We start from the raw sequence: 17,668 nt of genomic DNA, 5'->3' as shown, positions 1-17,668 counted from the left end.
GTTTTGCTTTGAACTTATGCTGTGGTGTAAGTGGGATAAAAATAGGACCATAAGAACTAAGTCAACTTTTAATAATAATTAATAAATATATAACCACACAGGAAAGACAATTAATTTTCAACCCAATGCACCAACTTTAAAAGCCTTTAAGGACTGCAGTGGTTGTGTTGCAATGTTTGATGGATGAATGGCGTCAAAACATATCTTCCTGTTCTTTTTGAAGTCATCAGTTCTTACTGCACATCACAACGGAAAGTTTCAACAAGTTTCCATTAAAATTGACCCTAAAGTGCAAAAAGTAGCGGATGCTAATGAACTGGAGGAAAGATGGAGTCAGCATTACTGTAGCAATAAGATTAGACAATAATAGAGAAATGTATAAGTTTATAAGTTTGTTATTCTGTAATTCAGTTCTAACTGTAAATACACATTGGAAATACTTTTGCAAACAAATCAGTTTCTTAATTTTATGCATTAATCAAAGTTATTATTCATTATTAGTGTTGTTCTCAAGTTAATAATTGGTAGAAAGCACAGCCTTTTTTAGTGCAGATCAACCCCATCATCCCCCCTTTAAATATCCCACAAGTTTACAATGAAGATACATCAGCTATCATCGAGATACAGAACACGTTGTTATATAGTTCACACTGTAAACAGTGTTATAGAAATTATAGCATTTATACAACAAATTGAGAAATGGATTCGGGACATGCAGGGTACCGTGTACAAAGAGAGGTTATGGATGAACAGAAGCTGAAGGAATTATCTCAGAGACTGGACTACTCTCAGACTAACATTCCCATCTCCCATCGTATAAAAAGATCACTCAGGTAAACTTCAGTATTACAAACAAATTTGTGGAAATAAAATACGGCTTACGGAGTGCTCTGTCAATTAAATCTCTGTTTTCTTTATCAGCTGTTCTGTACCCAGACTAAAGCGTGGCATAGTTGGTTTTTTCCCTGTTTTATCCTGGTTGCCACGTTATTCCATATGGGATTATGGCATGCCGGATCTCATCTCTGGCATTAGCGTGGGCATCATGCATCTGCCACAAGGTAAGATCACACTTCTTGCCTATTTTGCCAAGAACTCACAAAATAGTAACTTTGTTTAAGGGTCTTATGTCTGGATGTTTCAGGAATGGCCTATGCGTTGCTGGCATCTCTGCCTCCAGTATTTGGACTCTACACATCCCTATATCCAACATTAATATATTTCATTTTTGGTACCTCTAGACACATTTCTATAGGTGAGATCAAAACTCTTCTTCCTTTGATTGAAATATGTTTTTTTTCACATAAAAATGACCATCTATTATAAAGGTTTTAATATTTAAATTTGAACTTTATAATGATCTAACTTCAAATGTGTTTGTTTTTATGTGTGTGTCATAGGCACATTTACTATCCTCAGTATTATGATCGGTAGCGTGACAGAGAGACTTGGTCCTGATGCACATTTTCTTGTTTATAATGGGACAAATGTGACTGAGGAGGTGGATATCATATCAAGAGACCTCTACAGAGTACAGGTTGCAGCTGCTGCCACTGTCTTGGGAGGTCTTATTCAGGTACCTACACACCAACACAAACAGACAAATGCGTACACACAAAAATTTACACAATGTAGCTAAAGGCAAATTTACATGAACAAACACAATTACACTATGCATCTGGCAAATGCTTTAAACCAACATGACGTATAGTGCATTCAAGGTGTGTAACCTTGAATTAAACCCACAACAAAATGCTCTTCCAATTAAGTCATGACCAACTGATCTATGATTTTACATTAATTAAAACAGTTAACTAACTATGGCATTGAAATAAAGGCAGGGTGCATGATTTTTGAAAAACACTTTTTAAAAGAGAGTCGGGCGAGTACCAAAACACACTTGTAGCCAATCAGCAGTAAGTGGCATGTCTGACATCTGACATCGTTGCCTGGGTTGCGTATGTGTGGGGCGTGTTTGTTTAGGTGATTTCAAATATCAACATTGGCTTTCAGAGATCATTTAACTATAATTTTGTATTCTCGCTATTAGGTTGTATTAGGCTTTTTGCAGTTTGGATTTGTCGGCACGTATCTTTCAGAGCCACTGGTCAGAGGTTATACCACGGCAGCGTCTTTTCACGCCGTAGTAGCTCAGTTAAAGAACATCCTCGGACTCTCACCAAAACGCTTCAATGGACCTCTGTCTGTAATCTATGTGAGTGGAATCAATTAAAATGAATAAAAAATGCAAAGCACCATGCAGTCAGGCATTATTGTGTCATTTCTCTGTGCAGACTTTAGGAGACCTGTTTCCGCTGTTGCCCAAGACTCATATTCCAACTCTGCTGGTCAGTGTCGTGTCCATTGTGGTTCTCATCACAGCAAAGGAGCTTAACAACGCACTCAGACACAAACTGCTGGTGCCTATTCCAGTGGAACTCTGTACTGTACGTCCAGTAATAGCTCTCTGTTTGCTCATCTTGTTTGCTCACTCTGTCCATTGTTTTGTCTCCATTAACAACAGAATTGCATCTGTCCTTTATCTGATTCTGTCTTTTCCGTATGCCTGTATTTTATAGGTTTTGTTAGGCATAACTGCAAGCACAGGGTATGTTTTGTTTCAGTAGTGGTTAACTTTAAAGCCCAGAGTGTAGTCTGTTTTTTACTTGTACACGGACGTACGCACACGAACGAATGCCCAGCCTTTCAAAGTATAGTTTATTTTACTTCTACGTGTACACAGAAATTCGACGCATGTGCATTGCAACAAAAAAGGCGGTGTGAATACAGTACCAGGGTTCCCACGGGTCCTTTAAATTCTTGAAAGTTTGTGAATCTAGGGGAAAAATTCAAGGCCCTGGGAAGTTTTTGAAAATATGCATACATAGATACAGGTCATTGAAAGTGCTTGAATCTATTTTATGCAAGATGTTTTCTGAAAAAAAATCATATTATTCCCTGTGTAGTGTAGGATAATATCATAAAAATTCTAGACTTTTTAAGCACACATGCTAAACTGTTCACTTTAAATGCTTATATCTTCTGTATGCGAATGTTGATTCATACCAAAATGCTTTTTTGCATAGTTGTGTTTGACACATGAAAACGTCTCGGGTTACGTATGTAACTGTTGTTCCCTGAGAAGGGAACCAGGTGCTGCGTCTCCCTTGCCATACTTCCTGCGTCCCTGTAACGCTGTCTTTGGCAATATTTCAGATAGCGATATACTTCCTGGCTCCTTCATCAGCCAGTCTTTGTCGTTAAGCCTCACCATTGGTTGAATTTGATATACACATTAAGACGCACTTACCTTTGGAGGAGTCCCCAAAGTGTCACCGCAGTGATGCAGCGCGAGTTCCCTCGAAAGGGAACTGTTACAATGTATCTTTAAAGGTAACACAATGTAACCTTGCTCTCACTTGAAACGTGTCCCCACATTTAGTCTTTGAATTTGAGGGTATAGACCTGGAAAGTCCTTGAAAGGTCCTTGAATTTGAAGTTAACTAAGGTGTGGGAACCCTGAGTATGCACGCACTCTTCTGATGGTGAAAATTGCATAACACGGACCGTATGCAGACCCTTGCGTACGCATAAAAATATACTTCGGCCTTAACGGTGTGTGTTATTAATATGTTTAGTCATCATTTTTTATCACATCACATAGCAATAACACAATGAACTACCCAGTCTGGCTTTTCATTCACTATGCAGAAATCATTAACAGTATTTTACCCTGAGCTCATGATATTTATGAAAGTTTTTGTGTATGTGTACTAGATTGTAGTGGGGACAGTTATATCATTCTACACTCGACTGAATGACAGCTATAAAATATCAGTGGTTGGGGAAATCCCAAGTGGGTAAGTTTTAAGATCTAAAATGTTTTGATTTTAGCTGAATGGGAAAGTTGAATTTTTTTTTAAACATGATGACATCATTTTCCTTTCTGGGTAAACTATCCTTTTTATGGTTTGAACTCATTATTAGATCTTCAAATATATAATAGCTAATATAAATAGTTTTAAACTGTATGAAATAGGTTGACGCAATCCAACATATTTTAAAGCGTGTCTTATATGTATTATAACTCATTGTGGTTGTTCTGATTTTCCTACATAGACTTCAGCCTCCCAAAGTCCCAAATGTCTCAATCTTCTCTGAGGTGGTGGTGGATGCTTTTGCCCTGGCCATTGTGGGCTATGCCGTATCTATTTCACTGGGCAAAACCTTTGGTCTCAAACATGGTTACAAAGTAGAAAGCAACCAAGTAAGTAAATCACCTATGGTTGTAGACAATCACATAACAAAACTACTCGACTAAACTCTTTCCATCCCTTGTGTTGTGTTCTAGGAATTGGTGGCTTTGGGTCTCAGTAATACGTTTGGAGGCTTTTTCCAATGTTTTTCAGTCTGTTCTTCTATGTCCCGAAGTCTCATACAGGAAAGTACAGGTGGCAAGACACAGGTGAGACAAACACAATGTCACCTTTGTGACAGAGCCATGCATGCAGTTACACATCCTCTGTATTAAGTATCATATTGTCTTGTTTTAGATCGCAGGAGTTGTGTCTGGTGTGATAGTGCTCGTGACAATACTGAAGTTAGGCTCGCTTTTTCAAGATCTACCTAAAGTAGGTGTAAACAATCCTCTTGAATAAAATTATATGTGTTAAAAATATATGTATGATACTAAATTTTCTATTCTTGCTGTGTGTGTCTAGGCAGTTCTTTCCGCAATTGTCTTTGTGAATCTGAAGGGGATGTTCAAGCAGTACTATGACATAGTTACGTTGTGGCGTACCAGCAAGATTGATCTGGTAAGTCATGCAAAAAGTCTTTTCACAAATGCTGCTTTTTTATTAATAGATAAAAACAACATAAACAAGTCTTTTCTGTGGCCCAAATGTAACGTTTGGTAGACTTCCGGAAAGAATCAATGACAACAGAGTCCTTAAATTCTTAAAATATTACCTGGCTGCCAAACCTCTCACAGGTTCATGCTCACCTGGACACTTTTATTTTCGACAAGGTATTTGTTTCAAAGGTCAGTTTAGCCACTAGCCAGAACGATAAACAAATATAGATGGGACGTTCATTTCGGGACAGGCTCATAACTGCAGCAACGCGCATACGTCCGATGAAACTGTCTTTTAAGTATTTCGAGCTACTTGCTAGGACAATTCTGACTACTTCATAGCAAACATTGTCCTGGCAAGGCAACCCCCCAAAACATATCCCGCCTTGCATGTGGAAGCACCACTAAAATTACCATGAATATGTAATTCTGTCGATTCTGTCAATGCCCATAATGTGGTTATTTATCACATCATCTTTTTGTTTTCTTGTGGTCTGTAGTTGATATGGTTGGTGACATTTGTGTCTACTGTACTCTTTAATTTGGATATGGGTCTGGGTGCCTCCATGGCTTTCGCTCTATTGACAGTGATCTTCAGGACTCAACGGTAAGTCTTTCCCTGCTTCTAATCTCTCTTATTCAAGTCAATGGCTCTAATTTGCTTACAGCATAATGTTGTCTTTCTTTCTCTTAGGCCTAGGTACTCATTGCTAGGACAACTTCCTGGCACTGAGCTTTATCTAGACATGGAAACACACAAGGAGGTGAGGGGTTAAGTGGCTTGGCTTCTATCATACATGCAGCTTTATAAATATATTTTTCTTAATATACAATGACCATTGTATCTCCAGTAATATCTGGATAATGAATTGCATACTGCATATGGTCTGTGTGTTTTGTAGGTGAGGGTGGTACCTGGCATTACCATCTTTCGCTCCTCTGCCACCATGTACTTTGCAAATGCTGAACTCTACCTTGAGGCCCTTAAAAAGAAGGTAAAACGCATAGTTGTTGAGAAGGTCACTAGCACACTGTATATTTTTGGGATGATGGTACCCAGCTTCTTAACAAGCTTAACTCACAGATCTTACTTGGGTGATTCTGGCAAAATTAGACTTATGAGGTGTCATAAAACATTTTGATAAAAAAGTTAATGCAAATTAAGAGTATCAAAATAAGAAGCATACTAGGGATGCTTAACGATTAATCGATAGCAGAATAAAAGTTTTTGTTTACATCATATATGTGTGTGAACTGTGTATAATAATTATGTATATATAAATATGCACACATGCATGTATAATTATAAGAGTTCACACATGCATGTATAATTAATTATAAGTTCACACATATATATGATGTAAACAAAAACTTTTATTCTGCTATTGATTAATCGTGATTGATCGTTAAGCATCCCTAAAGCATACAGATAAACATCTCTTCATGTACTCTTTTTTTTTCCACATTTAAGGGGAAAATTTTCATTACCGCAACATGTCCATGACTGGATTTGGGTTCTTTGACATGGAAATATTTATAATTAAAAATCTAAAAAATAGATTCAGTGCATGTTATACTAAAAACATTTACAGTAAAGAAACATGTGGTATTTGGTGATCATTGGTAAATGTAGAGACAATAATAAGGAATATAAATGTGTCTAAGACCAATTTTCTCATCCTCCGCAACAATTTCAATCATTGTTTAAGCCCTCAAGGAACTAACATTTTCAACAAAAAAATTGTTAGAAGGGACATAATTGACTGTGACACTCAAGATGGCTAGCAGGTAAGCAGTTCTTATTTTTTCTCTCCAAATAAAAGTTGAAAATTTGTTTGTCATAGTATCTAGACAACTTTTTAGTTCTCATTACTGAAACATGAGTTTGTAAATGCATATATTTAATGTAATATCATGTTGCGGTAATGATAATTTTTGATAATGATAATCTTAAAAATGTAAATAATTCTATAGGAAATATTTTTTAAATCCTCTAAAAATAATAAGTTCAGACCTTAATCTCATATGTGCAAAAAAACTGGCTTCAAGGGCTTTTAAAAAGATGTGATGCTGCACACCTAAGTCTGGATTATGTGAGAATCACCCACTTAAGTTAATCAGACTCACAAAAAGGATCTTGTTGGTTGTCCTGCATTGTCTGGTCATTGTCCGGTGGTAACCATGGATTGTGTGTGTTATCTGGTATTATGTTAAGAAACAAAAATCACTGCTTTGTACACAGAGTGGTCTGGACATTGGAAAAATGCTCACTTATAAACGCAGACAGGAGGCCAAGCAGAGACGTCGAGAGAGGAGAGCAAAGAGAAGAGCACAAAAAGAAGCCAAAATACAGGTAGATGATCTTTTCCAGTTGTTTCTATGGTTACAGGATGGATGATGATATGTAACCCTGGACCATGTAAGGGTTTTAAATTGAGATTTATATATTACCTGCAAGCTAAATAAATAAGCTTTCCATTGGTGTATGGTTTGTTAGGATAGGACACTATTTGGTCTAGATAGAACTATTTGGAAATTTGGAATTTGAGGGTGCAAAAAATCTAAATATTAAGAAAATCGCCTTTTAAGTTGTCCAAATGAAGTCATTAGCAACTGCATCCACTTACAAAAAAAGTTTTGATACATTTACGTTTGGAAATTTATAAAATATGGAACATGATCTTTACATAATATCCTAATAATTTTAGATGTATTTTTGGCTTTTGCTACAAATATAGCCATGCTACTTTTGTTTTGTGGTCTGTGGTGACATATAAATTGCTCTCACAGATTATTTGTTGGTATAAGATAATCTGCCTATCCTGTATCGAGATACTGTAAACACTTTTAAGTCATCATAGTGAATTTTGAATGCAACTTCAACTCTGCAATTTTCCTTTCGTTCTCCTTTTACAGAAAATAGCTCTCAGGGCAGCCTCTCAGCGATCCAAAAATGTTGTATTTTCAGTTGAAGAAGTGGCAGAACAGTTGAGAGAAATGGACGAAGACACACTGAGAAACGAAGAGCCCGGTTGGATAGAGCGAGAAAACAGTACGGTGTTTGTAATGCCTGAGACACCACAGACATCTGATGGCCGTCACACCTGGATGTACCTTAAGGGAACTGACCCTGATACAACCACCCTTGGGTCATTGTCAGATCTACATGATGGGGACACCACCACACTGGATTCCAGCAGTGAAGACACTTTAAGCAGAGACCTGGAAAGGGTTTCTCTTGGATCCCTTGGGAAGTGGACTTGGGATATACACTCTATCATCTTAGATTTCACTACTGCTAACTTCATCGATACAGTGGCCATCAAATCGCTGAAGAATGTGAGTAATACAGTATGAAATTTCACAGAATATAAATCTAGTGGATACAATCAATATGCTCAATTTATACAAACATAAGTCTTTGTAAAGACCAAAAATTCTGTCATTGTTTTGTAGATAATCCATGATTTTGGAGAGATTGATGTGGATATCTACTTAGCAGGCTGTCAAAGTAGGTAGATCTCCCACTTTTCATACTTTGCACTAAGTTGATCGGTAATGTTAGTGTTATATAATTCACTCCTGTTACACTGGATCACAACCTTCCAGTAATTTAATCCAAATTAGAGTTGCTATGAGTAACATATGTGAATTATGCCTTTCTCCAGCACTGGTGGTGGAACAGCTTGAGCGTGGTGGGTTCTTTTCTGATGTCATCACCGAAGGGCGTGTCTTTGCTACTGTGCATGATGCAGTTTTGTACTGTCTCAAGCATCGGGGAGCTATGACCATCAACAACCATGAGAGTGCTCTGGTAGGTTCTTTAAGCATATGCTTACTGAAACACACACACACACACACACACGCGCACACACACACACGCACACACACACACACACACACACACACACACACACACACACACACACACACACACATACACGTGTAATGCTGTCACACAAACCTGTAAATGCACAAATCTAAGACTTGGGTCTATGGTATTTAATTGTGGAATTTTTCATGACATGATTTGTTTAAAATTTCTCATTTCAGGATATGAGTGGTACCCATCTATGAGAAGACTTTTGCTTTGTTCTAGTTTTATAGGCTTAGCTGTAAATTTCTGCATTAAGTTTTTAAGCATTTTGCTAAAGTTGATGACTGATAATAATAAAGTATGAATGTTACTGTTTGGTATGACAATGTTTAAGTATGTATGTAAATTAAATCAATTAGCATTTTTTGTTTACTAAAGGCAATTAATTAATTACAACTAAAATGTACTTTATTTTGTGAAGGATGAGAATATATGCTGTTTTATTTTTGACTGGTTTAGGGTTTGGGTTAGAGCAGGGTTTCCCAATCTGGGAAATTGCAGGGGGTTTGTGAGTTAATGAAAAATGTATCAGGGTCATTCTACAGAAACGTCCACTTTTGGCATGGCAAGATGTCTTAAAATGTATTTCTTTTTCTAACAATTAAAATTAGACAACATTATTAGATTACTTTTTGACTTTATAAGTACACATAAATGACAGCTTAATGATTTTTTTATTTTTTGTGTGCATGTACTTAAAGACTGCATAGACATTTTTTGTCACTGGTGTTACCTTACTTCTTTAGCAATATTAAAAATTACATTAAAATTATCTTCATGTCACATGGGAAAGATTTTATTTAATGTGAAAGAACAAAAAACACCAATGACTGGTGATTTGTTGTGTCACTGGTGTGTTACTGATCTTCAATGCTGTTACCCATAAGGAAGATAACACCAGTGACAATTTTCATGAAAACATGCATTTTACAAAATTTCTGCTGCAAAGCATCAAACCATAATGTTGTCAATCATTGTATATTCACTAAATTAAGTAGTTTAATCCATTTGTATTCTAGTTTTTTGCAATTCCCAAACAATAAGGTAGGTCATACCAGTGACTTAAACTAAAAGCTTTATATGAATTATGAGATAAATGAGAAGATTTCTGATAAATGAAAAGAAACAGTGGAGTTATATGGGCGTCTCTTCATAGATCTCCAGGAAATTGAAAGAAGGAAGTCAAGTGAGGTCATCAGTGTGATTTTGATTTAAAAATAAGAGCTTTTTTGTTAAACGGTAACACCAGTGACACAACTCCAGGGGACCACTACTTTCATTATATATTTTATAATATTTATTTAGCATTTTGTCTTTTAATGTAATTTACATCATATATTTGATAGTTATGGACACATTATTGTATTTTAAATGGAAGAAAACACTGTTTTTGATCTCAAAATAAAGCATTTTCCCTCTGTACATGACTGTGGGGATGTACACTTCTGTGGTGCTTGGAATTCTAATTAATTAATAAAAATCAAATATTGCTACATTGATGGCTCAAGAAGGTGTTATTGTTCAAATAACATATTGTTTCATTTTAAAATATATAAAAAATTTAACCCTAAAGGTTGTTTCAAGTGGAATATTTCTGTAAAGGCTAGGGACAGAAAAATTGACATTTCCGTAGAATGAGCCAGCATTACAATTCAATCATAAAATGTAAATCAATAATTGTTAAATAAAAAAAATATTACTAACCCAATTTACATTTCATTTGTTTTATCTCAAGTGACCATTACAGAGCACTACAATATATCAGAAAACTTATACAAAATGGACAGATACATTTATAAAAATAAATGGATGAAAAATAAATGGTCCATGCATTTTAATAAAACTGCATACAGTATGCATTACTGGTCAGGTTAAATATTTTATTCAGGAAAGTGATTTTGTGCAACATGATTACAAATAACGACAAATAACCAAATAAATAAGTTCAGTCTGATTTTTTGGGATGCAATTAAAATACAACAACTAACTACTAACACATTACAAAATAAATTCATAAAATCCAACATAATCTTACAAGTTTGTGCAAGTTTAACATGCTTCTCTATATACGCATCTAAAAGGGGAAGACATTTGAGAAACATCAGGTGGAAATGAAGGCTTTAACTCTCATATTAATAATAATTGGTTACTAAATAAAGAAATATTCTGGATTAAATACATGTTTTTAAAATGTAAGAGTTGTATGTATTTGAATGCTTGTCCATTAGTCCAGCCAAAGAAAAATGTTTTTTAGTGTAATGCAATTGCAACAGATGTCTATGAGGCTATAAATGAAGTTTACTTAAAGGGTAAGTTCACCCAAAAATGAAAATTCTGTCATAATTTTCTCATCCTCATGTTGTTCTAAATCTGTATGAATTTCTTTTTTCTGATGAACACAAAAAAATTTATTTTGATAAAGATGAAAACCAATTGGAATTCAATGAGTACCGTCAACTGTGTGCTTACATCATTTATCAAAATACTTCCATAATATTTATTTTCTACTATTGAAGTAAATGGTAACAATCAGCTGTGTGCTTACCATCATTTATAAAAATATCTCCTTTTGTGTTCATCGAAAAAAACATTTAGATGAAAAAATTATGTCAAAATTAAATTTTATGGGCGAACTATCACTTTAAGTTTGGGAGGAGCATGGTCATGTAATCCAACCCCTCAGCACATACAAAGTCTCTATATATGGGCGTCCCTCACCTCTGTCCTGTGACAGCTTTTTGCAGCACCCCTCCTCCACCCCATCGCTTCACTCTTTTTTCTTCTCTCCCAGTTAAGAAGGGGAGCAGTACTCTGGGTTCGGGCCGATATTCCGAACTTGGAGCCCTCCCCTCGGACAGCAAGCCAAATATGCTTTATTTCATATTTGATTACATGTTAATGCAAACTTATAAACACTATAGACACAGATATGTTACACTTATATTTTAGTTAAACTACTAACCTAACTTTTGTTGTTTTTTATGAATTGTGAACTTTTCGAATTTCAAGGTGTTCTACATTCACCACTTCTTCTATAAAACAGCATAGAATAAAATCATGGTCATAGATCTTAAGTTGTATTTAATCCAGAAAATATCTTTAAGCTAGTAATACTACAACTAACTAATGCTGAGCACATCCTTAGATTATTTTCTCAAAAATGTTTGGTGATTTAAATGCAAGAAATTCTTCAGTAGAAACGATTGGACTATTTCTTACACTTTTTGGCCACATACACACCGCAAAGTTGCATCACTGCGCATTTGCCGTTGCAGTGTAAACGGTCATCAACAAAAATAAGTGCCAATCATATTTAGTCGCAGTGTGTACATGGCCTTTGGGATTTACAGTAGAGTGCAAATACTGTATGTAAACAAAGTTATCAAATATGGCTGCATTCCCATGACAAATACACTATTTTACCTTCAAATCTACAGTAGGAATAGTAGCATTGTCTTTCACAATTGCATAAAGCTCTCTTTATCCCTGAATTCAACCCAACACAAAAAATTCCAGTTCAGACGCCTGGACCACTGGAGGTTGGGAGCCTCATTCAATTCAAAACTATGAGGAGATGTATATTATTGGTAGAGCTACATTATTATGTGTGTAAGTGCGTGAAGACAAAAGATGTGTATATCTTTGTGCAAATTTGTCTGTGAATGAGGTCAGTATGTTTAAATGCTTTGGAAAGTATAGTGCTAACTAAGTATGTGTGTAGTGTTTAACCGATTGATCCATACTTTACAGTACTGTACATCATGATCATGAAGTGAATGTGTGTGCATACATGTTTACAAGTCTTGGTGCGTTTCTGTGTGCTGGTCTGAAATGATTTCTTCTTGCTCCTGCATTTCTTGTTGTTGAGAAACAAATTGTTGGTATAGTGCCTGCCGCTGGTAAACTGGATCTACATTGATCCAATTATTGGCGACCCACTTGGTCCCTCGGGTCACCACACAGCCGCCATGTAGAGAATATTCATCCTGTTCACCCACCCAACCTACAAAAGGCAGCACAGCATGACATTCACAATGCGTTACATTGACGATACAATGTTTCAGCTGCAAAATATATTATAATAGAGCAAAAATTTTATTACCTCTGCCATCGGAGAGGTAATTGTACCAGAAAACTGCTGTCCCTTTAGTAGGCTTCACTCTCAAGTTACCCTTATCACAGTGTTTCCTGGTGTCCAACAAATCTACATCATTCTGTATTAATGACTGGGAAACAAGCATACTGGCTGTCAGTGGTTGAAGAGTGTAAAACAAATACTTTCAGCTGTCAAACACAACATACCGCTTCTTCGTATGTCCTGTTATCAGCCACTGGAAAGGTGGTTTCCCCTCCTTCTTCAACATTGTTAAGGTAAAACAGAACGGTGATATACCTGCAAAAACAAAACACTATAATTCAAAACACAATAATATAAAAAAATTAAAATGGCACCTTCAGTGTTTGTGACTTATAGGGATAGTTCACCCAAAAATGAAAATTTTGTAATTTACTTACCCGACCGGAAGTCACATTGACATCCATAGTAGGAAAAAAATACTATAAAACTCAATGAAGCTTTCAACAAATGTTCATTTTTGAGTCAACTATCCCTTTAAATTTCCGTTGACATATGCATCAGGGTTGGGAACCTGTGGCTCACCTACAGGAAGTCTGGAATGGGGAGGTTGTGTTGGCAGCGAGGCGAGTGTGTGTACAGGCTGTTTCGGGATACACTGGTCCGCTATCATGATGAGCGTGGTAATGACCTCCCTCTTCATAGCGCACCACTTGTAGCGGCTCACTTAACTCCACCAGGGATGATGGCAGTCGTGTTAAACGAGTGACTCTGTATGGTCGAAAATAAAAATAGAATTGGAACACAGTGGAGGCCGGTGAATTCTTTTTTTCGAGGGTGTTTGATGCGAAGTTCGTCACAACATGTATGTAGCCCGTCATGTGTGCGGTTCCTTTTTTCAAAATATGTGTTCTGCGCATCTAGAGATCCTGTGTGCATCACGTGTCTTGTCAAATTAAGTGCCTGCTGCAGATGCGTCAAAAGGGTTTATGATAAAAGAGACCCTCGCGTTTGCCAGATACTCGCATAATCTCATGCGTAATCAGAGTTTACTGTTAAGGGAGTGTCTTGCGTGTATTTTGTGAACGTGAGCGTCTCTTTTATCATAAAATTTTTTGACGCGTTTCCAGCTGGCATTTATTTTGACAAAACACGTGATGCACATGGTTCACATGACGCAACAAACACATATTTTAAAAACGCAAGCAACACACATGACACTCTTAACACATATTTTGAATTAGCGCCCCTCGGATGAGCAGTCAATAAGTTATAGTCATAAATTAAGCAAACTTGTGGACACCTTTTACGGAGATCTTGAAGAACCTGATGTGCGCCCTGGCCCTGGTAGAGCCAAGTGTGTCTGCTGTTCCTCACCAGCTGGCTCCTTTCCACTCCACGCTGCAGCAGAAAACGCTGAAAGGCATCGCTTCTTAGACGTCCAAACTCCTCTAGGCTCAACAGACCTGTGAAAGGAGAAAAGCAAAGACGTAAACTTAAAATACATACACGTACTCTCAAATGTAATGTGTTAATGTGATCTGTCAGTTAAGCTGTTCATACAGGTTCTTCGGCTTAAGATCTTTACCATTTCCATCCAGATCAACTTTTAGGCCATCATAGATTTCCTTGAGGTTTTCAGAAGTTAACCAGATTCCATCTCTCACTCGAGAGTGTGTCAATATCTACACCAGAAAATATGGCGAACAACTAACAGATTAAACAAAGTACACAAACACACACATTGAAGGCTTTAAAATAAGTAATGAAAATTGCTGGTACCTCATGAGGTTGCAGCTGGCCATCTTGGTTGAGGTCAAGGAAATTAAAGATTTCTTCTGGACTAAGGTTAAGCTGCTGGTTAAGCTCCTCCTGACCTTCAGGAACCATTACCTGGCTCTCCATCAAACCCTTAAGCTGAGCCAGTCGCACAATTACACCACATTCCTCCGCTGACAGAAAATTAGGGATCTCTGCGGATATTAGGGGCACCAAAGTTTGATTTTAATATAGCATTTACTATAGTTAACTGTAGGAAAAATTATAGTTTTTTATTCTTTACACCCTATTTACTACAGTTTATTTGTTTACAATATATATATATATATATATATATATATATATATATATATATATATATATATATATATATATATATTATAACCTGGCAGGGATGGTACTTTAATAGTAATAATTTTATGTCAACTAACTATTAACTCTTTCTTTACCAAGTAAATCAAGATGTTTTACCAAACAGCAGGGGCTTAAGACTGAGTGTCTTCATCTCATGGACTTTGCCTGGCACCAGAGACACTTTTTGGACATGGCCCACCTAAACAAAATAAAAACTTAATTGTCTTGAAAAGCTTGAAAGACCGATAAAAACAACGAGAGAAGTCCGAAACATGCATTTTGTCTGTACCCGTATCCCTTCAATGCGAGGTATACTGAGTCTAGGGAATCCTGAGTCTGCAGGGGTCTGCGCATCCGACGCTGCGGAAACTTTAGGACTGCTGCCTGTACTGCTATAATCCTGGTTTGGCACGCTCGTTGTGGATCCGTTATTATAATGAACATATAGCAGAAGTGCGATGACATTGATGATGTACACGTGAAAGAAGACCATGACCACCATGAAGTATGAGCGCGAGCACACGCTGCTCTTCTTCAGAGAGACTCGCTGACGGGGCAGCGAGTGGGCTGCCGGTGGTGGTGATGATGATGATGATGCGGCATCATCTTGCTCAGTGTTCTCCTGTGTTGCTATCATTTTGACAGCCTCTAACTTGACAACACTTGCATTGTGTTTCAAATCCACAATTTAAAAATCAGTAAAAATCCACAAAAAACCGACAGTAGTCGAGGTTTGCCCGTCCGCCCCGTCGATTGACAGATCACGCGCATTAAAACAGACGTCACTGTGTCAGGGCATCAGTAGCAAACTTGATAAAAGCCTGCGAGATTAATCATTAAAGATGATGAACTACGCCAACCTACAACAACATAACATCACCATCTGATTTAAACAACCGTGTAAAACGTCAAATCATTGCTGTTGTCTGTAAATTTGTCACTGTCCTTGTTGTGGCAGCATGATACGCTCCGGTTTACTCAGCAGATGTCATTGTTTACATCGAGACGCGTGAGTACAGGAGTTGCGCAGCATCTTGTATCCCGCGCGCGGCGGTGCCGAAACACCATTTTGAAAGTCGTGCTCCTCAAAATCCTTGCTGTAATCCTGAACTTGGGTTTATTTGGCAAGTTCCACGGTTACGCATCTGGAAGTGAAACTGCAGGAGACCACATTCTAGGGACGCCATTCCCCTGACAACTGCGGCAGCAACGACGCTGCTAGCGCATACAGCAGCAACAAGGCAGCCCACTAGCGGTGAGATACTTAGCGGTGTACTGTACTGTATATACTGTAGATGGATGACCTTATAGCAGTGGATGTCAAGGTTTTGACTTTAAAACCAATATATTTACACCCCCACAACAATTTCTACTCAGTAAAAATCTATAGCTTGAGATAATTTTACTTAACTTTACAGTAAATTAACACTAAAGAAAAATCTAGATTGGTCTAGCGCTTGTTTTGAGAATTATATTGGTTTTAAAGGGGTCATATTATGATTTTTTTTAAAGAAGTAAAATAAGTATTTGGTGTCCCTAGAGTGCGTATGAGAAGTTTTAGCTCGAAATACTCCACAGATAATTAATTTTATGTTAAAATTTCCACTTTGTAGGTCTAAGCAAAAGTGTGCTGTTTTGCCGTGTTTCCTTTAAAATGCAAATGAGCTGATGAAATTCAAAAACTGACCGCGATGATGGTGGTTTGTTGCAATTGAAACTCAATTGTGCTGTGAATTATTTTTTTCTCATTCTCTTTCTCTCTGCACTAATGGGGCGTGCACACCAAAGCTTTTACACCCACGACCGGCGCATGTTTTCAATTGTTTTCAATGGAAGCTCTACGTTTAAAAAAAAAGAGCTAGCAGCCAGCAGGTTTTTTCCGCGCTGAAAACCGCCACTCTGTGGTTTTTCAGCGCGGAGCGTCGAGAGTTGAAAGAGATTCAACTTTGGGTGAAAAGCTCCGCTCGTCAATATCAGTTCTCACACGGCCGTCCAATCACAGTGGAGAAGGGGCGGGACAAGAATCACAACAACCAACCGGCTCACAGCTCAAGTATCACAGCTACCAAAGCACTTGGGTGAAGAAAGCTGGTGCTCAGCTGAAAAAACAGCTGGCAATCGGTGTCCTCCAGGTGTTTTCAGCCGCGTTTAAAAGTTTTGGTGTGCACAACCCCTTAATGGCAGTGCTGTGGTTGGATAGTGCAGATTAAGGGTCAGTATTATTGTAATTCGCCTATTGTAATACCTACCTCACAAAACAGGCAAAATCTGAACGACCTAATTTTCACATGCTTGCACAGAATGGCTTACAAAAAAAAGGTAACTGGGTTGCTCTTTTTCATGTTTTATAGGTTGATAGAAGCACTGGGGACCCAATTATAGCACTTAAATATGAAAAAGTCAGATTTTCACGCTATGAGCCCTTTAAAGGAAATCAGTGGCTGTCTGTGCATGCCTCCTGGTAGGGTTTTTACCTAGAACACCATTAAATTATACTGGAATAAGGTCCAGAACACACTAAATAAGGGAATTTTGTTATGGTTTAATAGTAAATGCTGATCAGCCATAATGGTATTTCTAATGAAAACAATTTTTTCAGTTTTTCTTTGTCTTTAGTCAAAATGCATGCAGGGCGTTTGAATGTCTACATTGTCTCACATTAATAACCAATTAATGCACACACATTACATGATGTTTTTTACCATGATATATACACAAAGACAGATTA

At 37.2% G+C, this 17,668-nt stretch overlaps 2 protein-coding genes across 3 annotated transcripts; one reads left to right on the top strand and one right to left on the bottom strand.

The window, feature by feature from the left end:
* Nucleotides 1-842: 842 nt before the first annotated feature.
* Nucleotides 843-10,463, top strand: slc26a6l1 (solute carrier family 26 member 6, like 1). The gene is made up of 18 exons (XM_065264571.1): nt 843-1,061; nt 1,145-1,255; nt 1,401-1,576; nt 2,051-2,215; nt 2,295-2,447; nt 3,778-3,860; nt 4,120-4,267; nt 4,352-4,465; nt 4,554-4,631; nt 4,722-4,817; nt 5,356-5,462; nt 5,550-5,619; nt 5,758-5,850; nt 7,098-7,208; nt 7,772-8,194; nt 8,312-8,366; nt 8,524-8,669; nt 8,909-10,463. Exons 1-18 carry the CDS (start codon nt 1,010-1,012, stop codon nt 8,930-8,932), a joined length of 2,205 nt encoding a protein of 734 aa, XP_065120643.1. The 5' UTR covers nt 843-1,009; the 3' UTR covers nt 8,933-10,463.
* Nucleotides 10,464-10,598: 135 nt separating this feature from the next.
* On the bottom strand, nt 10,599-16,214 carry p4htmb (prolyl 4-hydroxylase, transmembrane b). 2 transcript variants are annotated; one of them, XM_065264572.2, is made up of 9 exons: nt 15,230-16,212; nt 15,058-15,139; nt 14,590-14,780; nt 14,396-14,492; nt 14,111-14,273; nt 13,393-13,578; nt 13,035-13,125; nt 12,835-12,958; nt 10,599-12,735 (listed from the first exon to the last, which is right to left on the bottom strand). In XM_065264572.2, the coding sequence occupies exons 1-9, from the start codon at nt 15,575-15,577 to the stop codon at nt 12,527-12,529; spliced, it is 1,491 nt and encodes a 496-aa protein (XP_065120644.1). In that variant the 5' UTR covers nt 15,578-16,212; the 3' UTR covers nt 10,599-12,526. The 2 variants fall into 2 exon arrangements, with proteins under 2 accessions (XP_065120644.1, XP_065120645.1); XM_065264573.2 differs by lacking the exon at nt 13,393-13,578 and having other exon boundaries at nt 15,230-16,214.
* Between the last annotated feature and the right edge of the window lie 1,454 nt (nt 16,215-17,668).

The sequence above is a fragment of the Paramisgurnus dabryanus genome, chromosome 7 (assembly GCF_030506205.2).
Source record: "Paramisgurnus dabryanus chromosome 7, PD_genome_1.1, whole genome shotgun sequence".
NCBI lineage: Eukaryota > Metazoa > Chordata > Actinopteri > Cypriniformes > Cobitidae > Paramisgurnus > Paramisgurnus dabryanus.
Note: the sequence above shows the minus strand (reverse complement) of the source record. Positions and strands in the feature narration are given on the sequence as shown.